At 40.2% G+C, this 25,754-nt stretch overlaps 1 protein-coding gene across 4 annotated transcripts in view; it reads right to left on the bottom strand.

Moving 5' to 3' along the window:
• Nucleotides 1-5,992: 5,992 nt before the first annotated feature.
• The window catches only part of UPP2 (uridine phosphorylase 2), a 261,689-nt gene continuing 241,927 nt past the window's right edge, over nucleotides 5,993-25,754 (bottom strand). For 2 of the 4 annotated variants that reach the window (XR_010129585.1, XR_010129586.1), the window contains exons 5-10: nucleotides 24,002-24,116; nucleotides 20,340-20,549; nucleotides 18,077-18,223; nucleotides 15,201-15,764; nucleotides 13,932-14,002; nucleotides 7,202-7,219 (exon numbers count right to left, since the gene is read on the bottom strand). Coding sequence is in view for 2 of the 4 variants with exons in the window: in XM_004032675.5 (XP_004032723.4) it covers nucleotides 7,077-7,219; nucleotides 18,077-18,223; nucleotides 20,340-20,549; nucleotides 24,002-24,116 (615 nt within the window). In the remaining 2 variants the exon portion in view is untranslated. Of the gene's footprint in view, nucleotides 7,220-13,931; nucleotides 14,003-15,200; nucleotides 15,765-18,076; nucleotides 18,224-20,339; nucleotides 20,550-24,001; nucleotides 24,117-25,754 lie in introns of all 4 variants that reach the window. The other 2 variants (XM_063694855.1, XM_004032675.5) reach the window with 2 other exon arrangements.

Here is a 25,754-nt window from a genome sequence, read left to right as displayed (position 1 = left end):
TTCCAGATTCAGCCAACCAGGATTCTTCACCATTCTAGTCATATGTCCTGTCTTTTCCTCATTTTTTCTTAATGCTTTTCCTTTTAGTGACAACACCTCCCCTAGAACCTCTATCAAAATACCCTTAAGTAAAGCTCATCTCGAATATCCACCTTAGCCAAGAAACCCTTTCAAACCCTCTCAGCTCCATAGTATCATTTTCTTTGTTTAACCTCTCAAAACACTTGTATGTCTACCTATTTTTTGGAGTCTATCAGATTATCCTTTGAGTTCTAGTCATTCACACATTTGTCTTAGTGCCTTGAACTTACTAGGTTGCAAATTGCTTAATGGAGCTGGCTGTATCTTGTTCTCTCATAACACCCAGTCTTGTGACTTACAGAAAGTAGATTCTTTATAAATATATTTGTTCTGTCATTTGCTTGTTTACTTGGAGCGAGTTCATAGCATTGTAGCCTTAAACCAACTTTGGACTGGCTCTTTAAGAGGTGAGTCCTCTGGGGTCCTAGTGGAAGGAAGAAGATAGCACTGAAAGTAGGACTGTGAAGTGTAGGAAACAGATCTGAGTAGAGGGCTCGTGGTCACTGCTGATCATTTACCTAGAGTAAGTGGAACCTGGGTGACATTTTATTTCATCTCATCATTGGTTTTTGTTGGTTGGAATGCTGGTAGGAAATGTACAAACTTGAACTCAAATGAAAAAATAAGTTGATTTGGATATGAAAAGCATCTAGATTTTTAAAGATCCATCTTCCTGTTTTAACAAGGAATGGGCAAAATCCGATGACCCAGATAATGTCTGTAACCTTGGAACATCCACAGTGCTTCACGGTATTAACAATTAAGCTACTATAGGTGGAATAGCTTTTCCAAGAATATTAGAAATTTAGAAAAATAGACACAACCCTAAATTACTACTTTTTGGTAGGGTAATTCTAGACCAGTCCTCTGCAAAATATGATACTGGTCTAAGTTGTTTGCCTAATGAATTTCTAAACTACTTTATACTAATAAAAAGTAATATTTAAATCAGGCTTAATGTTTCAAGGGGAAAAAGTGGTTTAATGGCTCTTGTTCTCAAGTGAAAACTGCTATGCTCAGTTTTTTAGAAAAATGAATGTTAAATTGATTCTAGATTCAATGACTTCTGTTTGGGAGGAGTGAAAAAACAAATCAGAAATTGAGAAAATCATTGAGAAGTGAATAATGAAGCAGACTGCAAATGGTAAGTTTTTTTCCAGTTATTCATTTTAGGAGACAGTGGTTTGCAGAGTCACTGGCTATAGTTTTAGGATCATTAAAAGACAGAGAAAGTCCTGGAGGATTGTGAAAGAAAAAAACATGTATAATTCATTTATTTTTAAAAGGAACAAAGGGAGATCTTAACAATTAAAGATTAGTTTACATAGCTCCAACCCTGAGGTGAAGATTGTTGATCTAATCTTCAAAAAAAAAAAAAATCTATGGTATAGACATCTAGAGGCACACAGGATCCTGGAGAGGAACAGTGTGGCTTTATGAAACTCAGTATGTATCAGACAATTTTAATTTCCTTCCATGATAGGATGACAGGACTTGTAGCTTGGAGGCAAACAGTAGAGGCCATTAATCTGTCTTTTACTCAAGTTTTCAATTCTATCATACATGTGATGCCCAGCAGCCAGCTAGGAAAATAAGTTGAGCACCATGTTTCTCAAGCTGCAGGCCCTGGAGAGTTCACAAGAATCTCTAAATAAAAGAATACATTCTTGTACAGAAGATTATATTTTTAAAAGTATTTTACCAGTTAAAGAATTAGCTTCTGTTTTGCAATTTAAAAAATGTATAATTGAAAGATCTTCATATAGAATGACTTCAGTTCCTTAAGTCAGTGATTTTCAAAATGGTTTTGGTCCCCAGATGTATTTTGGAGGCTGTATTACTGGGTCTCAGCAGGAACCAGATGGCATAATTAAACAGGGAACCGAGAGAACTTACTGAAGGGACTGTTTACAAGGGGTGGGCAGGATTTAGGGAGCAACAAGGGATGATGCAGCTGGAAACAACTGTTACCAGCCCTGATCTGAGAGGGATGAAGCAGGGCAATTACCAGAACCCAGGGAGGACAGAAGTGTGGCAAGGGCCACCCACAGGAGCTATGGCCTTTGGTAGAGGACACAGGTGTCCTGCCACAACCTGACCTAAGGAAGGTGCACAAACCCATGAAATTGTATGCAGATTTGGGGGCATATGTATGAATGTGTGTTTTCCTGAAGATCGGGTTCATAGATATTATCAGGGGTCTCCAAAATGAATCCCAAATGTTAAAACTGTGTTTGTAAAAGGAATAAATAAAATTTAAACTATTATATTCCTGAAGTTGATAGTTTACATCCCGTATGAAGCCTCTACAGGATGCAACACACTAGGTAACATTCTATAGCTGATAAAAATAAGTCAAAAATGTTATTTTGTGGATTTTGGATTACAGATTGAGTTTTTCTAAACAATGATTAAACTTTGTGTGTTTCCTGTGCTGATGTTTGGGAATGAAAATGGAATACAAAAGCAAATTATATTGACTAATATATACATGTCGATCTGAAGACTTGTTCAGGTGATAACATTTGGATAAAATTACCCTGAGAGGTAGTCAGCTATTTTTTGTTATTTTTGTGATTTTGTTCATTTTTGTTTCATCTTTCATTGGGGTATTTTAGTTTTTTGTATGTTTTTGTATATAATTTTATACATACCAGCAAATATGTATGTGTACATGTGTATATGTATGAATATATATACACATACATAGTAAGATTGAATGAATTATTTTATTAATAGATAATGTATAGTATATAATTACATCATTATAATTATATATAATTTTTAATATATCACATATGTTATATAAATTATAAACTGTTTCATATATTTTATATATATATATAAAAATGTAAAATCCTTTCAGTCTTACTATGTGCCAGGCACTGTGCAAGTTGCTGGAATATAAAATGAGTAAGATACTGTTGCTAGCATCGAGGAGTGAGTCAAGTAAAAGAACTTGATCTTCATATAACTATTCCAGTGGAGACAAGGCCTAAAGAGTTTTAGAAGTTCAGCTGGAAGAGCACATGCCAGAGTCACAGACTGTCCATTCTTCTAAATTGGTAACTCTCAACTTAGGCTGCAAAATAAAAAATAGAGCTTCCCAGTCCCACTCCCAGAGATTCTTGTTGAATTGGTCTGAGGTGGACCTCTGAACAGTGTTTTCAAAAGGCTTCCCTGGTGATCCTAGTATGCACCCGTGTTGAGAACCTCAGGGCGGTGTCCTGGAATGAACACACTGATGCCCAACTGGGGCTCATCCCCCCAACTCCACACCCAGGCGGTCTGAGATCCACACTCATCTCTACACACTGTGGCCTCTTAGAATCAGGACTAGTTGTTCTTCTCCTGATCATTAGTTTGCATGTTTATTTTAGAGATGCTGTAAATTTGTTCTCTTTATGAGGCAACCACTAGCTGGCCCCAAGCCAATTCAGAGCCCACGTTCTGCTGATGCACAGACTGTATGGAATGCACAGGAGCAGAAGCTTCAGGCTTGTACCAGTTGATGCCCCTTCCCTTTGCTTTTCCTTTTCTTGCCCAGTTAGTTCTATCTTATACTATCTTGATGTGCTATTATTCAACCTTGTAAGCTGTCTCAGATTCTACTGGGGAAGAAGGAGGAATATATATTTATAATGAATGAATGAACAAAGGAAGAAACATACAAAAAATGTATGCAAATATACATAGAAATGACAAGAAGAGGGTTTTTGCAGGCCAATCTGCTTCTTGAAGGGTGTTCAAAGAGGGCAAGAGAGAATGAGTAGATAAGCTTGTTACAGGTGAGGTAAAAAGCCGGTGCCCAGACCTAGAGCGTGCATAGGTAAGCAGTCAGAAGATACCTGTAGAGAACAAAACTCTATGACACGCTAAGAGTACAAAGGAAATGTGAGCCTCCCAAATGAAGACAGCCCAGGAACATGAAAAAGGATAAATGTTCTCAATACGGCATCTGCATGAGAACAAATTCCTGTCTTCCCAGTGCAAATCTAGTTCTAAAGGAAGGAGGGAAGAAGTGATGACTTGAGGGAAAATTGAAGTTGGAGACCTCCCCAAAGGAGGTGAATTTGGGGCTTGGTTTTGACAGAGGGGAAAGCTGTGTGTATATGAGGAAACAAGAGGTTCTAGACACTGCCACAGATATACACTGATGGTACAGAGGACTTTCCTCCCCACAGAGTGAGATGTAGTGGGAGGAACAGCCAGGGAGAGCTGTGGTGACCAGGACTGAATAAGGAAAGTATGAGTCTTGCAAAGATTGTGAGATTATAGTGAGAGTTTACAAGGGAAATGCTATGAAAAGGATTCATTCTTCACTTGACAAGTATTTATTGAGTGCCTAGTATGTGTCTGGTACTGTTTTAGGTGCTTGAAGCGATAGAAGCAAATAAAATATGTGCAGTCTTTGTTCTCCAGAACCTTATAGTGTAGACAGTAGGCATTAATTAAATAATGACCCCAATCATGACATAGTTGCAAGCTGCATACTTTGAAGAAGTAGTCGAGGGGGCTGTGGAGGGGGACTACAGGTGAGCATGGAAGGAATCTGGTTTGAGGATTAGAAAGACTTTCTAAGGGAAGGGATCTCTGAGTTGAGATTTAAACCATGAGCATGAGTTAAGCGAGGGCCCTTCAGGGAGAGTAGACAGCAAAAGGCTCTGAAATGGGAAGGGACCTTGGCACTAAGAGTTCCCACTATCCCATCTAACAACATTGTATAAATCAGGAAAAGGCCCCTCTCAGTCAATGTGGCTCAGGGTGGACTGAGATTCACCTTGTCCAGGTCTCACAGCTAGCTGGACAGGGTGGATCTCAGTCCCACTTGTCCCCGCAGCTAAGCACCCCCATTGGATGGATCTGTTGGCAGTCCTTCCCAAGGGATTGTGCCTTTGTGGATTTGTGCCTTGGGTAAGACTGAAGGACCAAGGGTGATGTGCCTGGAGGGCAGACACAAGGGGAAGAAGTGGGTGAGGTGAGCTGGGCTACCAAGCTGGGCCCAGTCGGGAATGCCTAAGCTGCACAGAGGGCTTTGGTCTTCATTCTAAGACCAATGTGAAGGCTTTGAAGCAGGAAAATAACCCAATCAAACTTCAAGAATGGAGGCAGAGTGATCAGGAGTGAGGCTTCCTCAGTGATCTGGAGGAGAGATCATGGTGGCCTGGACTAGGATGGGTGCCAAAAAGATGGAAGGAAATGAACAGACTGGGGAAATATTTAGGAGGATCAATTAATAAGACTTAGTGATTGACTGGCTGTGGAAATTAAGGAGAAAGAATCATCACAGGGGTTTCCCAGGTTTCTGGCTTGTGCAAGCGATATGGTTTACTGAGACAGGAAATACCAGTGAGGAAGACACAGACATAAATGCATGCATGCATGCACCTGTGCACACACACTCCTTGCAGGAGTTGAAGAGAAGATTAACTGTAATTATTTCATTCTTCTCCCTCTCATAGCCTCTCCTTCTCCCTGTAAAAAAAAAAAAAAAAAAAAAAAAAGATTGTCCAGGAAGATAAAAGTTCAAACTGAAGCCTCTCTGAGGTGGTTTTCACTACATGGTCTAAAGAAATATGAAACAAAGTAAAAATCCCATCAGAAAATGACGGCAATGCTATTCTAGCTTGCTTTTAGCTCTAATCTTTGAATTTGATGGTCAATTATTGAGATACCCTAAAAACGGCACTTAAAGTGTATCTAGTGCCAAAAAGAAGTTCACAAACCAATGTACCTCTTGGGGGATTGTTTACTGGTGATGATAAATACCTCTTGTTTATTGTCATTGCTTGAAAGAGAAAGACATCCCCCACCCAGGAGCAGGCCAATTCAGACTCAGCCGGCCTAGGACCTATTTCCTTCCCCAAGCCTCCATTCGGTCACGTGTGACAATGGCTCTGGGACCCAAATAATCTGTACTGTGTTGGAATTAAACTTTATTTGAGCCACAACCATATAAATAATATGTACACAACATTACATACTATACAAGTGTGCCAGTCATCCTCTACCCATCCCCCATCCAGTCATTCCGACTCCCAAGTATGTCAAATTGAGAAGAACCCAAGATGCTATCAGTTCACAGAGAGCATGTGCAGCCAGGAGGAGCACCATGCCTCCCAGAGAATCAAACGGGTAGGGCAATAGGCCGGTCTGGACAAGTCATACAAAAGGATTCCTTTAACATCTTGAACTCAAGTCTTAATTCAATTGCTATGAATTTCTCAGCCTATTTGGTTAATATTGAAATGGAATAAAAAATACAGCCTCCTCAAAACACTTTTTTTACAAGAAAAAATTGCTAGAAGGCAATTTAGTCACTTGTGATTCTGAAGAAAAAGGAAGGCCTTTCTTTGCATTACTGAGGGTTTTCAGTTGAGAGGAAAATGTAATCCAGAGTTGTTATATTCTGAGATAAAATCACAAACAGGCATATGTAAATCTCGAATCCTATTCTGTGGTGCACTGAAATTGTGCAGGGGTAAAAAAGCAGTATGGCCATATTTTCCTAACGGTAACTTTTCCATATAGACCTACATTTCACTGACACTTTTTTCTGTAAATATTTTGAATATGGATGATCAGTTTCTGTCACTTGTCCAATACCTAGAAGTGCCTGACAATGTTCTAACATGAATTTCTGGATTGGTTTCAGAAACAGAGTGACTGGTAACTATCTGCAAATGGCTGGTCTATTTTGATGTGAGCTTAATTAATGCTGCATATGAAACTCCAAATGTCATAATCCAGGAGTTTTAAAATTTTAATTATTAGACTGATTTAGTTAACTTATTCTAAAATGAAATTTGAATTTAATTTAGTGTGAGTGTTCTTTTACAATAAATTCCTTTTTAAGAGAGAAGGATTTCATAAAGTCTTTCCATTTAGCATGTGGATGAGAACTATATAAAAATGCCACAAATAAAATATGACTTTCACATTACAACTTGAGCTACAAACTTGCAGGGGAGGGTTGAACTGCCCAGTTAGGACGTCTAGTCACAAAGTCCAAGCCGCCGTCTGATGAAGTTGGAGATTAGGAGCTGAGGCCGTTGCTGGTACTCCACCAGGACATCATGAGGCAAGTTGATCTGATCACAGTCGAGTCTGTCGAGAAGTGTCACACAGACCACAGCAGCTAGAAGAGCAATTAGCACAACTGGTAGAATGAATGGGTTCATCTTTTCTATAGACGCATTAGCCAAACACACCAGCATCCCTAGCACATGTACTTTGGTGTATTTTTGTTGTTGTTGTTGTAATGTAGATGCAACCTACTGGTCTTCAATATTTTTGTGGAATCCCACCAAACACTTCATTTAAATAAGTTAACTAAAATTGTTGTGAACACTCCTCCTTCCTCTTTTCCTCCACAATTGACTAGATTAAGGCTCAGGAAAACATCATGTTCAAGATAAAGGAGAAAGCTTTGCAATCTGAGATATGCCATCTCCTGCTTTCTATCCTATTTCCAGTTCTTAGAGGAGGGTCTTTTACGGGAGGATATAACTGGAGAACTAGCCGTAATTCCCAAGGTGACATTTTTCTCCTTGGTGCAATGGTTGAGTTTGCCTGCTGCATTGCAGCCCTTGCTGAAGAAAAAAGTAAATACAGAAGAGATATAGAATGCTGACCTCAGGAAATACCAATAAAGGTGAGTACTGGCCCTCATGAAATTTGAGAGGAAAAAACATGATATAAAATGCTTAAATGTAAGAAGCAGCACCATGAAAGAGGAAATGTATTAGCATTTGATTTCTAAAGAATGAGAATGGAATCTTATAGGAAACTGGAGGAAAAACAAAAGTCTTTTTTAAAAAATGAAACTCTTATTTTTGAAAAGTTGTCACAAGGGCAATGTCTTTGGTTTCATCAGCAAGAAAAATTGAGTTCCATATGAATTCTTTATTGTCAGTTTCATATCAAATCTTTGATTTCAAGGAATGTGGTTACCCACATTGAAATCAGTGTTAGCCACTTTGAATTGCTAACGGTGTAATAATCTCCATCTGAATCTGCATCATTTAAAAAAGGATTTCAGTACATATGTGATTGGATTGGATGTGTCTGTATTAACAAACTTGGAAGGCATGGAGAGAGTTGGGCGTGAGGGTACTGTTTATTTCTTTGACCTCTCTGCTACTCCAGACTTCTTTGTAAGATCTAGATTTGGGAAGAAGTAGTATACTGTAATTATAATAGTACATGCTATCTTTATTTTTAAATGACAAATAGTAATTATATATAATTATGAGGTACAATGTGATGTTTTGATATATGTATACATTGTGAAATGATTAAATTAGCCTAATTCACATATCTGTCATCTCTTATACTTGCATTTTTGTGGTGAAAACAATTAAAATCTACTCTCTTAAAGATTTTTCAGTATACGTTATTACAAACTGTCATCACTATGCTATGCAATAGATCTCTCAAGCTTAATCCTCCTTGTAACTGAAATTTTGCACCCTTCGACCAGTTTCTCTCCATTCCCCATCCTGCTCCCCTATACTCTGGTAACCACCATTCTACTCTCTATTTCCATGAGTTTGATTTTTCTAGATTCCACATATAAGTAAAATCATACAGTATTTGTCTATCTGTGCCTGGCTTATTTCACTTAACAAAATGGCCTCCAAATTCATCCATGTTGTTGCAAATGAGAGAATTTCCTTCTTTTTAAAGGCTAAGTAGTATTTCATTGTGTATATATACCACATTTTAAAAGTCTATTCATCTGTTGATGGACACTTGGTTGATTCCATGTCTTGGCTGTTGTGAATAATGCTGCAACAAACTTGGGAGAGCAGATGTCTGTCTACAGCACACTGATACCAATTCCTTCAGATATGTACCAGAGGTGGGATTGCTAGCTTATATGGGAATTCTTAGTTTTTTGAAGAACCACCATACTGTTTTTCATAATTGATGTACTAATTTACATTCCCATCAACAGTATTCAAGGGTTCTCTTTTCTCCACATCCTGCCGACACTTTTTATCTTTCGTCTTTTTTGATTATGGCCATTCTAGCAGGTGTGAAGCGACACCTCGCCATTGTTTTAATTTGCATTTCCCTCCTGATGACTAGTGAGGTTGAGCATTTTTTTTAATATATCTGTTGGCTTTTTGTATGTCTTCTTTTAGAACCTATTCAGATCCTTTGCCCATTTCTTAATTTGTTTTCTTGCTATTGAGTTGTTTGAGTTCCTTGTATATTCTGTATATTACCTCTTATCAGATGTATCAGTTTAGAAATGTTTTCTCCATGCATTTCTCCACATTTCTCCAATCCATGTATCTTTTTTGTTTGACTTAGTTATTGCTACATGCCAAGCATTTATGATATCACTTAATCCTTTACAGCTATTCCTTGAGCTAGGATTATTTTTGTCCCCTTTCGACAGATGATTAAATGAGGGCTTAGAAAGATCAACCAAATGGCCCAGTATTACACAGCTGGTCAGAGCCAATCAACTCCTAGCTTCCTAAACTGATGAGAGAAGAGTTCTCTACCTTCCATCCACTCCTCCCCTGAGCTAGCACATGGTGAACCATTAGGCAATCCTGCCCTATCGGTTATACTGACCCATTGGTCAGACTGACCCTCTTGTTCAGTGACGTGAAAAGCAATGAAAATATTCAACTTGAGCTGCGGCAAATATTTCATCACCTAGGACCCTATTTATTCAAAACTCGGTCAGTTGTAAAGCAACTTGGCTGTACAGGTAAACAAGCAAATGGAAGAGCTAGAAACTTCCCACAGCTTTTCAAGTTAATGATCAGCAAATCTGTGAAGCCTGACATGGGCTGGCAGTCGCACAGAAAAGTTGAAAGTCCTTCTCTCATCCTTCACTTTGGCAGAAGGATAAAAGGAAACCAGTGCTCTATACTTTTTACAGAGTGGGAACCGACTTTACTAAATGTCTTTTCTGGATTTCAAGGGGAATGCCAAAGATAGAAAAGAACAGGTTATAGCAATCTCAGTGGTGTTTTCTTGACCCTGGAGAATCCACTAGCGAGCAGCATATAATAATCTTGTCACTTAAAATTACTATTTCCATGAGCAATTAAAAGGGACTAATTACCCAAAACAATTTGCTGAAATTAAGCCTGACAGCTTTGCTAGCATAATCCTCAGATTAGGCAGGGAGGGTGGCTGCTGGGGAGGAAGAGATACTTAGTGACCCAGCTGCCACCAAGGAGATTGTCAGTGAACTGACCTGAGGCTAGAATGTTGTGGGAACACACAGACCTGAACATGGAGCTTGGATGCACCCTGAGCTGAACTAGGACTGCCCAGTAATTGTCAACCCTTTGGGAACATTTATGGCTGCTTTGAAAATCTGATGAAAGTCCTAATTGGAACCTCTTTTCGCACAAAAATACACATCTGCCAATACACACAAAATATTTGTGTATAACTTCAGGGGTCCCAGGGCCCCTGAAAATTCACTCATGAATCCTTAGGAATCCATGCACCCCTATGGACCACCACTTTAACCCCACCTCTCTGATTCAGAATGAACTTTCAACAAGGTTTTCCCATGAACAGTGGGCAAAGATAGCAGGGCTGGGCACAAATGTCCATTGCACAGCAGAAGTCGAACAGGGCTGGTCTTTGGAAAAAGGAAAAGCAGCAAAGATTAGCTTTGGAGTTCCCAGCCTGGCCTTTCTTCTACCTCTTCCTGGTTATGTTCATACCCTCCCCCATTGCTCCTCAAGGGTTTGAGTTTATTAAGCAAACACTACCTTTGCTCCCTATATGCCTGGTATGTAAAGCACAGGAAATGTTTTTTAATCAACAACCCAGAGCCTTTGCACTTCCTGTATCTCCGCTGAAACATTAATCTCAGGCTTTTGGCTGCTTATTAAAAACAAGGTGGGGAAAATTTGTATTCAAAGGGGCTGGTCAATGGTAAGAGACATAGAAACAATTTGTTCTTCTAGAGTCGTGTTTCTCAGAATGTGCTCCACTGGCCTCTTGCATCAGAATCAGAGATACTTAGGCTTTATTCCAGACATACTAAATCACAATTGGGGATGGGTGTTTGGAAAGCGCAGTGAATCTGCATGAAAACATCTTTCCAGTTAAATTATTTTTACATTAATATTTGAAAATGACTGCTTCAAATACTTTAAACTCTATCTTTGAATCATCATTACCACAAATGTACATACCTGGACCCCAGTTCTTTGGGTGCCCAAACAATGCTGAATTAGAACCAATTCATTATACCTATGAAGAATTGTCCCATACCTTTTATAAAGGTGCTATCAACGACACTGCCCATTATAATATAGCTGATAATTTCATTTAAGTTTAACATTTGGATCAAGATTTTGTGACAAACCGCAAATGTTTGTATTAGCTAATGGTGGCTGTATAATGCACAGTGGGTTTTTTTGTTGTTTTTTTTTTGTTGTTGTTGTTGTTTTTTGAGACAGAGTCTTGCTCTGTCACCCAGGCTGGAGTGCAGTGGTGCAATCTCAGCTCACTGCAAGCTCCGCCTCCTGGGTTCACGCCATTCTCCTGCCTCAGCCTCCCGAGTAGCTGGGACTACAGATGCCCACCACCATGACTGGCTAATTTTTTTTTTTTTTTTCGTATTTTTAGTAGAGACGAGGTTTCACCATGTTAGCCAGGATGGTCTCGATCTCCTGACTTCGTGATTTGCCCGTCTCGGCCTCCCAAATGCAGTGTTTTTGTTTACAGCTTGGCTTCCAGGAAACTCAGAGCTCAATCTAAGTGTTTAAATTAAGTATTGTACTCCTGGGTGGCCTCTTTAATACTGAGAACTTCTAGCCAGACACAGTGGCTCATGCCTGTAATTCCAGCATTTTGGGAGGGTGAGGCACGAGGATTGCTTGAACCCTAGGAGTTCAAGACAGCCTGAGCAACAAAGTGAGACCTCGACTTTGCAAAAACAACAACAACCACAACAACAAAAACCCATACACACACAAATTCGTGGTTGTATGAACCTGTGGTCCCAGCTACTCTGGAGGCTGAGGTGGGAAGATGGCTTTAGCCCAAGAGGTGGAGGCTGCAGTGAGCTGTGGTCATACCACTGTGTTCCAATCTGAGTTACAGACAGAGACCTTGTCTCAAAAAAAAAAAAAAAAAAAACCTTCCTATTTCCTTAAATAAATGCCTCCTATATTTTTTTACCTCTGTTTAAATTATATTATTATGCATTCCTCTTTCATTGAAAGCTGCCACAAATGCTTTTTCAAATAGAGGCAGTACAGGTCATCTTTCGATAGATGAATATATTACTTTTTTGCACCTTATGGAATAGTGGAGAGAGTGGTGATCAGGAGACAGGAGATGTCTATTCTAATTCATCTCTGTTTTAGTCTGTTTCCTCAGGCAGGTCAATTACACTCTCTAGACCTCATTTCATCCTCTGAGCAAGGAGCAGGTTAGATCTCAGGGGCTTCTTGCAAGTCCACATCCTCAGCTTACATGCCTCACATGATTTGGTTCGTTCAAAAACCTGCTGTCTTCTACAGGAGGTCCAGATGTAATCTCGAGGACTTGAGCTTCTGCCAGATGTGGGACCGTTAACCAGAGATGCTACAGGATAGGTAGACGATGGAGCCTTGTGTACTTACTGGAGGTGGGGGTGAGAGGCTCACCAGGGGAATCCAGATAGCCTCCCTGGGGTCATAGAAGGGGAGAGGAGGGCCACAAATAATGACAGCCACAGACAGGGTGGAATCAATGGCCCTAAATGATCCCTAATGTGTGAGTTGTTGGCAGTGGGAAGGGAAGAGTAGAATAGAGGCTAGGAGGGTGGAATTAAAATGAATCAAACAAAACTATAGACACTGACCTTGATTAAAATATGTGAAAAAGCAAAAAGAAACCTTTGTAAAAATCTTGTCCCTGTAAAAGTAATAAGTGAATTATGTACCATTTATACCTGATTTTCCAGCTACAATGACTGATTTTCTTGGCAAAATGAGGGCTCTGCATACTATAAAATAAGTATCTGCTTAATGTTTTATTTGATCCCATCACTAAGTCAATTGGTATGTGCTCAGCCCTTAGGGTTTGCTTGTGGCAGTGGTGCAACTATCTGCTCACCACACTTAAAATGGAAAAATCTGCATTGACTTTTAGTGGTGCACATTTTGGCTCTTCTGTCCAGAGACTATGAACATCTTGTCTCCACACGGAGGCTGCTGGCAAGAAATGGCAGGCAGGGTGCAAAGCGGCCTGAGTCAGCAGAACTGGGTTCAAAGTCCAGCTCACCTGTTTCCCAGCTCTGAGAAGACGGGAAAGTTATTTAACCTCCCTGAGCTACAGTCATGTAGAATACATACAGAATGAAGTTTTTCTCTTGTAAAGGTGAAGAGCCCTGCAATTGGTCTCCTTGTACCCTGGCCTAAAGATTTTTCAAAATCTGGATTTATCTCCATTTTAGGGTTAAGAAATACTCTAGCTCCAAACTGATTATAACCTTTAATCCTTGTGGTATCTTTTTACCTTTATCAATGATCCTCATGCAGTTCTCAGAGTCCAATATCCTTCATTGTTGGGAACAGCAGAAGAATATAAACATGGAATTAAAGTCAAGATTCTGCTCCCTCTCATTGAACTGTACTAAGGTAATATTATAAAGACTAAATATTTCCCTAAGTTACCAGTGTCTGTCTGAGGAAATAACACTGAATTCTTTAAAGAAAAGCCACTGTGAGTGCTGCAAACAACTAGACATAGAAGAGGATTTAAGCAGAACATAAGCTTAGACAAATATTAGGCTTCGTATATTGTCATGCAAGCCTGTGTCAAAAGGCAGCACTGTCTTTAAAACATGAATACAAGTTAAACATACTTACCACAAGTTCACAGTACAAGAGGATTATCATCTTTCATCAGAATGTTTGGGGCTTAATTAAAGTAGATTTTGCTTTAAGAGAGACACAGATATGTGCATATTATAAAGTGATAGGAGAATGCATTTATTGAGCATTGCACAGTGCTTCCATTGAACAGGTTTACATTATGCTGAAAATTTAGCTTTGGAATAATTGGGTGAATTCCACTATTTCCCTTCACCTGAATCTTTGTTAAAACAGCATTGAATTCCCAACTCTCTTTTCTAAGATAATGAGATCAGGATAGCAACAGTGACTTCTGGGCGTCAGTGGCCTTATTATAGGTAGTTTGTCCACCTATCAAATGTTGACAGACCCAGAGGTTGTAGATCTAGCAAAATAAATATTTGTATACACCTTAGAGCAAAGGGAGGCTTGACTTGAAGGCTTTATTTCCCCCTTTGTGGACAGTTAGGAGATACTCCTAAGTCCTTTAGACAATTCTAAGCCACTTATATGGCTGGGGAATAAAGGTTAAAGTTTGCAGTGGCCATTTTCCATGGTCAAAAGGAGTCTAGTGGCCCTTTTTTTTTTCATTCACTCACTCATTCAGTAAATATTGAAAGCCCATATGGCAGGCATTATTCTAAGTACTGGGGATACAGCAATGACAAACAAGGTCCCTGTTCTTACGGCACTTATATTCTAATGGAGAGAAATAATCAATATATGCCTTTATGCACTAATATGCATGAAATAATAGATAAGTTAACATATAAACAGACTGGAAATATAGTCAGTAGTGGTAAATGTGATGCAGATAAATGAAATAGAATGACACCATTGTGAGTGAGTGAGTGTAGGTAGTCATGCAAGACTTTTTTGAGGAGGTGAGATTTAGGGTGAGATGTGTAATACTAACTGCAAAGATAATAAGTGGTAATCCACGTGGACCCAAGGCCTCCTTGTGCTAAGTAGATCTAGAAAGATCTGTTTCTGCGACGGTCCAAACTCAGTGAGTAATTCATCTAAGTTAGTGCAATGGTTCTCTAGAAGACCTTTGTTTATGTAAGTATTTGTTATTTATAAGCCATCACCTTAGTATGAATTCCGATTGGTTATCCAGTCATCTGGTAGTACTAAACGAACAGAAGAGGTGTCAGAAGGCTGTCTGGAGAGATAGGATAGGGTGGGCCATAACTAACAGTGGCAGGGAGGGGGTTAGGGAGACATGCCCATGGGCCCTGGGCTCTTGGTGCCAGGTGAAATCTTTTTTTCCATATTGCTTACCATCAGATGTCCTCTCTAACTTCCTCTGTTTCAGCAGCTGTCCATGAATGCATTCTCAGCCCTTCCCCAAGCAAGCTTTTCTGGCTCACACAAAGTGCGTTATAAATGGGTTAAAATCAAAAGGTGCCAGATGCCAGCTTCCAAGCTTCAGTGTTATGGGAGCAGGATGTTATGAAGTAGTAATGAAAGAAGAGAATATGATAGCATCCTATCCATGGGGTTTTCGGTCTCTATACTTGGTGGCTGATCTTCCAGGGGGCAGCATACCAGGAATCCACCTTTTAGAACAGTAGTATCTGAGGGAGATAAAGAGCCCCTGGCACCATGAAGACATTCAGATAGAAATACTCCCAAGAACTACAGAGCTGCAGATGCAACTTTTAGTGTGAATGTTGGCAGCCTAGAAGGGGTCTACTCCATGAAAGGCTGCAGCAGTGGCCTGGGGGAGAGCTATTTGCAGGCGGAAATCAGCTACCAGCAGGTCCAGCAGCAGCATAAGAAAGAAAATGCAGTGGAGGGCAGTAACTACAGAAATGTAGAGAAGAAAGCATCCAGGAGGGAAACCTGCAGGTAGCAGAGAGAGCAAGGTCACAAAGATTTGCAGCAAGGACAGAAGGGCTCTTAGAATAACTTCACTTAGGTTTCTGCAACATCCTAAACAGAGAAAGAAAGACTCAGAGTCCAGGGTCCACAAGCCTAGAACTCTTCTTGGCTGCCAGTTGGTGCCTCTTAAGAAAGAACTGCTGGTCATCACCCAGTTTTCATGAAGGCAACATGTTGATAACTCGGCATTTTATGTTTAACTATTAATAAAGTGGTTAACAAATTATGTTACACATTAGGTGGAGACATGACTCAAGTGATCACTTGTTTATGTAATAAAGAAATGTGAGGAGGCATTTCCTGGAGCAGAAACATCTGAATCCAGGTGTCCCTGCAGGCTGTGTGGGGTGCTGCTTTCCCACTGTCACTAACTTGTAGAGAGAAAAGCAGATGTTCTTGTTCTCTAAAAGAGGATATTAGCAATGACCTTCAAAAGAATACAAAGATGGGCTGGGCGTGGTGGCTCACTCCTGTAATCCTAGCACTTTGGGAGGCCGAGGCAAGTGGATCACTTGATGTCAGGAGTTCAAGACCAGTCTGGCCAACATGGTGAAACCCCATCTCTACCGAAAATACAAAAGTTAGCCGGGCATGGTGGCACAAGCTTGTAATTCCAGCTATTTGGGAGGCTGAGGCAAGAGAATCGCTTGAACCCAGGAGGCAAAGCAAAGATTATAGTGAGCCGAGATTGCGCCACTACACTCAGCCTGGGCAACAGAGGGAGACTCTGTCTCAAAAAAAAAAAAAAAAGAGTACAAAAATGCATTCGTGTTCTTCCCACGTTTTTACCAATAATTTACACGTACATATATTCTGACAGATGCAAGTAGTTAAGGATAGTGGTTCGATAATTAATCTCCTTAGAACTACAGCTTTTTTGTAAAATGCATTCTTAGAAATATGACCACATATATTCTGTTTGTAATGTGTAGATTAAAATTCATTGACTATAAGGACAAGTACTGCAAGTCAAATTCCACTTATAAAAATGAAGCTTTATTGTGCTGTAATTCTTTACTTCTTTGAAGCCTTCCTCTCTGCGTATCAGGATGCCACACTTCCCTGGTGTACTGCCAACTTCATGGGCCACTCCTCCTTAGTCTCTCCCATCTCAATTAACTTTTAACGTTTAAGCAAGGACCTCTTGTCATCTGTGCCTAGACTCATTGTTTGTTATCTTACCCATTGCATAGCTTTAAATGCCATCTATATGCTTTCAACTTAGAATTTTATGTCTCCAGTGCAAACGACCCACCTAAACTCCAGATTCATAAATTCACCTGCTTGCTTGGCCTCCATTTTGATGTCTACTACCCTAATGTCTTCACCCCAGTTTCCTCTGTCCCGTTATGACAACCTCATGCTTCCAGTAGTTTAGACCATAAACATGGGAGTCATTTTTAACTCCTGCCTTTCTCGCCAAATTTACATCAAGTTGTCAGCAAATGTTGTTGGGTTTGTCTTCAAAATGTTTCTACAATCTGACTACTTCTCACTACCTGCGCTGCTATCACTTTGTCCATCAACTCTCACTAGACTACTGCATTCGCCTTCTCGTTCTTCTCCCTGCTTCTGCCCTTGACCCCATTCGGGTCTTCCCAGCTCAGCAGCCACCGTGATTCTGTTAACACACAGGTCAGATCCAGCCACCTCTCTGTTCAGAGCTCTCCAGTGGCTTCTCATTTCACCCAGAGTGAAAGTCATTGTTCTCACAGTGTCCTACACAACCTGTACATCTTCTCTCTCTCCTTCCATTCTCCACCACTGCCTCTCCCCTCCTGATCTCTTCCCCGTTCCTCCAATTCTCCTTGAACGCTCCTGTCTGTGGCCTTGGATTTGCAGTGAACAGAATGCTCTTCCCCCAGATATCCAAGCGGCACATTCTCCTCCCATCCTTCCCTGACCATGCTCTTTAAAATTATGATTGATGGACTATTTTAGGAATATTTTGTTTGTATCTTGTCTCAATAAATTCAATTGTAATAGAAACTACTAGCCACCACCAGGATGAAGGAAACCGAACTTGCTGTCAAGTGCTGAACATGTCACCAATCAGCTGTTGAACCCTGAGGTTTAGTTTCCTTATTTGCATAATAAGAATAATGTCCTGGCCACTCACAAGATATTATGAGATAATGTATATGATATACAATTATAAGTCATGCCTTCAGCCTAACGTAATATATAGCTGGACCTCTTTTTCTTCTCCTAAGGTGTAAAAGTAGCTTCATGAAAGAGGAGAATTTGACCCTAAGCATTCACGAAAAGCTTACCTTTTAGACCACAGAGTCCACACATAGCTGCAAACACTGTAGATTCCATATCAATATTCCTGACACCAGCTTTATATGCTCTCTTCAAGTAGTCTAACTTTTTTTCTCTGGAAAAGGAGCACAGTGCTCCATCTAGTCGGCCTTGGCCTGAAAGGGAGGGGAGAACGTTTAGTGACTTGATGTCCCACCCCACTGACAGTGGCCTCATAGGGGGCTTGCTGTTGGCTGGAGCACGCTGCAGCTGTCTAACTCTACAGCGTGCTCCCCATGTAGGATAAACTGAGCAGTGTGACTCTTCCTACCAGAGGACCGTGGAGCGACGCTGTCCCTGGCTGAGGAGTCTCATACGTAGGAAGGAGCCTTCATGGCTGAGGGCCTCAGTTCTGGGGTCAGTAACTGTTGAGTGGCTGCAGCAGCCAGCACTGTGCCCAGGGAAATCAGGAAGCGGGGGGTTGCTGTGAGAGCTGCCCTTTGAGGAAAATCTCAGGTTGCTCCAATGACTAGGGAATGGCCCAGGGATGGGTGCTGGGAGAAAAAAAAAGAGGTTTCGATGATGCTAAGCTACTTGAGGATCAGGACAGTGTTTGGACATTGCGCCTCTCCATATGCCTTTGCGACATTGTCCACCTTCCCCCTTTCCGCACACCTCTCAGGCTGCACGCCACCCCTTGTGATCACATTTTCCTTTCCAGGCTGCTCCCAGTGTTCATTCATCACTGAATTTCAGCTGTATCTACCAGTGCGGACAGAAGCACGGAAAGGAAACCTTGATGTCAATACTCCTTCCGTACCCTATGCACACCCAGAAATAGACCTCCTAATGCCTCCTCACTGGATTCAAGCAAGTGGGCTAATAGCACTCTGTTGCCATCCATTATTTTCACAATCCCCTTTTTGGTGCTCTTTCCTCTCTTTTTCTCCCTTTCCTCTATCTCTTTCACGCTACTTTCACCCCTGGCAGTCTGCTTCCCCTTGTTCCCTCTCTTCTCATTAGAGCTGCGTGCCAACACCTCTATGTAAGCTGATTCAAACACAGACATCGCAGAAGCCAAGCAGGTAATGTCGACGCGAGTGTCTGGTCTGAGGGGAGCAGCTTCACCTCACCTTCAGCAAATGTAGCCCCAGATGTGGGTCAGGGCTTGCCAAGGCTGCCATGCATATATTAGTATACATTTTTAAATGCTAGTTATTTCAAAAAGCCAGAAATGTGGATGTTAATATAAAATCTCCAGATATTGTAAATGTTGGCAAAATAATTCACATTTTAAAAAATACTGTGCAGGCCAAAGGAAACATTGACTTTAACAAGCTTCCATTTGCAAATTCTGCTTTAACATATCAGTGAGTGACCCTCGAGATGGACTATGAGTCAGTGGCCTTGAACAGAGGGTCCCAACCCTATTGGACCCCAACAGCCCTTCTATTTTACAACAAATATGTGGTGAAACCACCTTTACTAACCGGAAGTAAAATGTATAGATAATATGACCTATCTCCAAACATAATTTTTTAAAATCAATATATCTTAAGTTTGAGCTAAAGGGAAAATAAAAGTAATTTATAATGAAATAGTATGGATTTTGAAAAGAATAAAACTACTGCCAGATTTTCAGAATGCCCTTCAAGGCATGGTACCAATACTGTGTAGATTCTTTCTTCTGGGACGAGAAAGAATCGGGGGTCTGTCTTTGAAGGTTTCTTCCCCTTGGCCCTTCATCCCTAGTAGCAAGTGCTGCTACATAGCAGTCACCTTCAATTTGTCTCTAAACTTGGTTTGGGGACCCCTTACTCATGGCTGAGAGATAAAAACCCCACTCTGAGATCATGCCATCCCATGGGATTTGTACCCCCTCCCCAAGCATTTCTCCCCATTTTCTGGACCAGTCTTTCCGGGGGACAGGATCACTTTTGAGGTACAGATGAATGGCAGAAACATAGAATCAGCATACTTCCCTTCTCTTAGAGCTGCTAATTTAAGTTAAAGGCATAAACAGAGATAAGATTCTGTGAACATCACTAATTGCATTTTAGTGTTCAATGTGTTCTTGGAGGATTAAATCCACCCTCAATATAAATTCATTCTGCTGCTCATTATGTCCTTGTGTTTCTATGCTTTAGTAAGTAAAAAAGGCTGTTTCATTTCCTTTTTAATCCACAAATATTAATTTTCTAAAGTAGAGTTGTTAATATAAATTGTGGGTTTGAATAACAAAGAATTGCTGGCATTTTTCTGTTTCCTTCACAGTTTATAAATTGTTCTCACCTTCATAAAAATCATAGGTACACATTGTATGTCCAATGAGGGTTGGGAAGTTGGGGATTCCTTTGCTACAGTTGAACAGTTCTTCAGACAGTTCCTTGTCAAGTTCAGTACTTCGGGTGACGATGTTGTCCAAAATGACCTGTTCAAACCGGGGCTTAAAGAAGGAGTCTACAGCTATATCCATTATTACAACAGTCCCTGGTGCAATCCCTGCAATGTGGGAATAAATGATTACAGAAGAATATCGTTTAGAGTTTACTTTTGACACATAGTATGTAACTTATTCTAGCATTAATACTAGCTGCTAATGAGTCTCCCTGTTTTCAACTTTAAAATTATTTTCTTTTCCAAATGCAATTAAATAACATTCAGAAGAGGCATTTACATTTGTTGTCTTTTCAAATACACATTTACAATGTGATGGGGTTTAGATTTCAAGACAAACATGACTCTTGGACATGCAAATTAGTGCCAGACTTTGGGCTCAAATTTGAATAAATTAGGTCAGGAAAAAACTAAATAAGCCTGCCAGCAAGTAGCTTTCATAAAGTGATGTGACTTCTTAATATTTAATCTTCTCTGCGACTTCTTGATTACTGTAATTTCTTTGCATCTCTATCCTCTTTTTCTTCTGATTCTTGTCACATTTGTTCTCTCGCCGACTTCATGTAAATCAGGCCTCTTGGCTGACCTTCCATGGCTACAAAGTCTGGGTTGCTCAAGGGACTTGGGCTTACTTAAGAAACTATTTTCTGCCAACTGTTAGTCTCCCTGCCTGCCATGCCCTCTCCTCCTCCCCCAACCTTTTCATCACACACCAAGTCACTCTTCAGGTGTCAGCTTAATTTACTTCCTGAAAAAGGTCTGAATCCACAGAAGGGAAGCAAACAAATGAAAAAATTAAAAGGCAACACAGATAGGTTACACTAAATTTCCCCAGGCCCATTTTTGACCCAGCTTTTGACCCAGTCTGGTTTCTATTTAGAGCCTGAATAAGAAGATATATCTTCATAAATGCCCTAGACTCTCTCTGTCCTGACACTTTTTATAATTACCCATTTGTTTATCTTTTTCTCTGATAGAACATAAACTCTATAAAGTCAAGAACTATGTCTGTTCACTGCTCTCTTCTGGTCTAGCTCTGTGCCTGCCACATTATAGGTACTCAATAAAAATTTGTCAAATGAGTGAATGTTTTCACAAAGATGCCATAGATTATAGCTCTGCAAGCCTATGGTTCATAAACCAAATCCTGTCTTTGTAAATAAAGTTTTATTAGTCACACAGCCACACCCATTTATTTACATATTGTCTATAGCTGCTTTCAAGCTCTAGAGGCAGAGTAGAGAAGTTGCAATAGAAATCACACAGTCAGCAAATCCTAAAATATTTACTATCTTGTCCTTTACAGAAAAAGCTTGACAATCGTTGCTATAGAGTACAGACTTATCCTTCAGGGTGGCATAAATTTTGATATTGATCAAAGTAGACTTAATTACAAAATGCTTTAGAAGATCCAACTAGAGACCCAAGGTGGCCACTGATAGTAGAGCCTTGTTGGGTGAAATATTTTTTTTTAATTTATTTTTATTTTTATTTTTTTTTTGAGATGGGGTCTTGCTCTGTCACCCAGGCTGTAATGTAGTGGGGTGATCTCAGCTCACTGCAGTCTCTGCCTCCAGGGTTCAAGCAATTCTTCTGCCTCAGCCTCCAGAATAGCTAGGACTACAGGCACATACGCCCACACCTAACTAATTTTTTGTATTTTTAGTAGAGATGGGGTTTCACCACATTGGCCAGGCTGGTCTCAAACTCCTGGCCTCAAGTGATCCACTGCCTCAGCCTCCCAAAGTACTGGGATTATAAATGTGAGCCACCATGCCTGGCCAGACAGTTTTTAAACAATCCAAGTAAGTGGCTCCTTGAATTGTTCACAATGTCCTAAGAAAGTGATTGAGAGGGAAGTTGAAAATGTATACATAAAAATGTTATTTATATGCCATCCTAATATTTAAATATGTTAGTGTATTATGTCATGGTTAAGGTTTCTCAAAGGTCAACATACTATTTAACTGAGTAGTTTATGCTTATTAAGGTGTGTTGGCTCATGTAGGAAGGGATCATGTGAGCGACAATACTGTGTACATCTTTCATCTCCAAATGCAATACTGCTTAAAAGAAAATAAGCAAATACATCTTTTTGATAAGCTAAGAGTTCTTAATGAGGATAAAACTTCAAAATGAAGGTGTCCACACCAGCACAGTGGGTTAATTTGCCACCATCCATGGGCCTTCATTGTGTGCTGTATGTATCATGTTGCCATGAAATAAAAGACCCTAATCAAGAGCTGGATGGTCATCGGAGCACCTTGCCCATGCTGGTGTTCGTTAATATCAAGTGGTAACTGTAGCAGTCAGGACTTTACAATGCATGAATGTTGGCTATGAAGGCAGATCCTTGTAACCCACAACCCAAGAATTATGAGCAACTTTAATAGCTATGTTATCTGAAATTCATGCCCAAATGAGTAGTTCCCTACTACTGATTATTTGGGGTATTGTTGGATAAACTACAATCTAGAAGGATGCCTGATCTGACACTTATTGCTAGCACTCTACTTCTCTCTATGGATGAACATCCACAAAGGTCCTACTTTCTCCCAGATGTAAGGGCCTTGGCTGGACTTTATTCCTGGACTACGGCTGTGGAAAGCCATCATCTTTTCCAACATGTCTGATTTCTAGTGAAGCATGGCTCAGCCATGGTGGCTTTGTGATGTTGAACACACTACTTTTCCACCTACTTGTGTGAGGATTTCTGACATCCCTTTTTGCTCCATAAATGTCTAATTCTACCACCATTTCTCTTCCCAAATCTCAGCCCTTTTTATAATGCCCATTCAGTTCTATCACCCTGTCAACCAAACTTCTCCATTTGCCATGTGCAGTCTGTATTTGCACTTTGGTGACATGGTAAAATCATACCCTGACAAGATGTGCTCCTTAAGAAAAAGCTGAAAGTTTTCAAAACTTCATCATAACACATTCTGGAAGCGAAACCAAGGCTTCTATACAGCTGCCTGATAGGCCTAAGAAGAAGGGAGGTTGGGAGGCTCTGTGAAAACTATAGGAAGCATCACTTAAGCCTTCCCTGAAAGCCTGGCCTGGTTTCTTTCTAGTGTACTGATGAGGAAAAGATACAGCCAATAGAGGTGACGTAGTAACTGATGCGAGCAAAAAGCAATGTTTTTCTAAGAGCTTTGCAGTTTGCTCACTTAGCTGATAAAACTGGGACATTTTTATGATTTTTTTTTACTTGAACACACTTATTTCTGTCACTTTAACAAACTCCTAAGACTTGAAATTTACCCCTACCCTCAAAACATATCTTCTAACAATTTTTCTACTCTTCCCTTTATAAACACCTAAGACTATCCTGCAATAGGCAGTGAGATCTCTCCCTGTGGGTTTCCATAAAGAAAAAAGGAATAAAAGAAAAAGGCAATGTGGGCAGATTTCCTTAAATTTCCTCAGGTCCAGCCTTCTAACACTTTTTAGCCCATCTGGGCTTTTGCTGGGCTCTGAATAGGATGGTATATTTTGGCAGCTACCATGTATGTAAGGATCACTCAGTTCTAATAGTAGAAATCAATCCGTCTCACCTATTCCCCCTGATGTACCAATTCTAATAATGGTGACATCGCAGCACCGTGCATGGCGGGGTAATTTGATGAGTTCATGAAGCATAGTAGAAATGGAGGGGATGCCCATGCCGTGCTATTGAGAGAAAGAGAAAGTCATCATACATCTTGCAAAGTGATACATGAACAGGACATATTTTCTTCCATCATTACAAGTTAACAGGCCTCAGATACATTTACATAGTCATTAAGACTTTGCCAATGCTGAGGAAAATGTAAGTCCTTCCTAATTGGCGCCTACATGACATGCTGACAGATGTGTCCATCTGTGAAGATCAGAGGGAGGCATCTCACTGCCAGTTCTGTTGACTTCAGCCCTCATCAGCAAGAGCAGAAGGCAGGGATGGTGTGGTATACAGGTGTGTCAGGGCGGTGCCATTTCCCATCTTCCCACTGGGCTCTTCATGATGAGCCTTTGAAAAAGAGCTTTTTGCATGATTGACTTGATTTTGAGGAAATATAATTTTGGTTGCCAAATCATCAGTCTTTTTCAACCATACTAAATGAAATAGTGAATCCATTTCATTTGCTGTTAATTTTGTGTGCTCTGAAAGGTACTAGAGTAGAAACATGGGTTAGATTCCCCACTTAACAATTTTAAACTTATACTGAACATCGAAGTGAGTTTAAATTACTATAGATCATGACCATAGCCCTGTTTTTTTCAGTATTCAGGACAGTGGAATCAATGTTACCAGAAAAGGGATCAACACAGGCTACAGGATTTAGCAACTCCTGGTGGCTACACAATGTCCTAATAACTCTCCAGAAACATCCTCCATTCTGTAATTTGCAGAAACTGGAACTGAGTTCAAAACTGGTAGTAACTTCATTCCTGACATAACAGCAGAGAGTCAAATGTGCTCTTCAATGTGTCCTACTTTTGGACACAAAGACTTTGGAAAACCATTGGCCGTGACCATGATGTTTCCACCTGAGCTTCCTCCTTCTATCAAGAATGTTGAGCTATGGAAACTTCAAACCTCTGCGTTCCCCTTTCTGGTTCCCATTGCATATGCCCTGACTTTCAAATGTTTAGTAAGCATCCTGGAGCCAGGCATCGAACTTGTATTGATTTGTATATCCAAGATTAACAAGTTTGGGACTTCGGAACTGGCTCTGTGACTAATGAATAAATGCTGTAAGTATTATTTTTTCTTACCTGCAAATTAAGAAGATGAACTATTATTTGATCTATTAGATTCCTTCTAGTTCAGACATTTAGTAAGTTAATGATTGTCACTTATTATGTTACGCATTGATAAAATGACAAATGGACTTGTGCTCTCTTTCACACACACACACCCCATTCAACCACTACTGGAGAGGAAGAATTTTCAAAGAAGGAATCTCATTTGCCAATCCCCTGCCTGCCTAGTAAGGCCCATTTCTAATTGGTAACCTTGGCATCACACATATTTCAGGTCTTTTTCCCAGACAGGACAGGATCAGTCTATTGCTGTTTTCATTTCTTACTGTGAAGTTTTACTGCTTATTTATGGTAGTGTCACATTTTCAAGAAACTTACTTTTTTGTCCTTCTCCATTTACTATACAAAAAACAGTTATAGTCTAAAGGTCCAGTAAATGTTGGTAAGAAAAAATTTGCCAAGATCAGTGGATATTCAGCTTCCTTCTAATGTAGATATTCTGTAATGGTTTATTGAATGCACAAGTGAATAACTGAATGGACTCTCCCATTTGAGCAGGTTTCA

The sequence above is a fragment of the Gorilla gorilla genome, chromosome 11, assembly GCF_029281585.2.
Source record: "Gorilla gorilla gorilla isolate KB3781 chromosome 11, NHGRI_mGorGor1-v2.1_pri, whole genome shotgun sequence".
Classification (NCBI taxonomy): Eukaryota; Metazoa; Chordata; class Mammalia; order Primates; family Hominidae; genus Gorilla; species Gorilla gorilla.
Note: the sequence above shows the minus strand (reverse complement) of the source record. Positions and strands in the feature narration are given on the sequence as shown.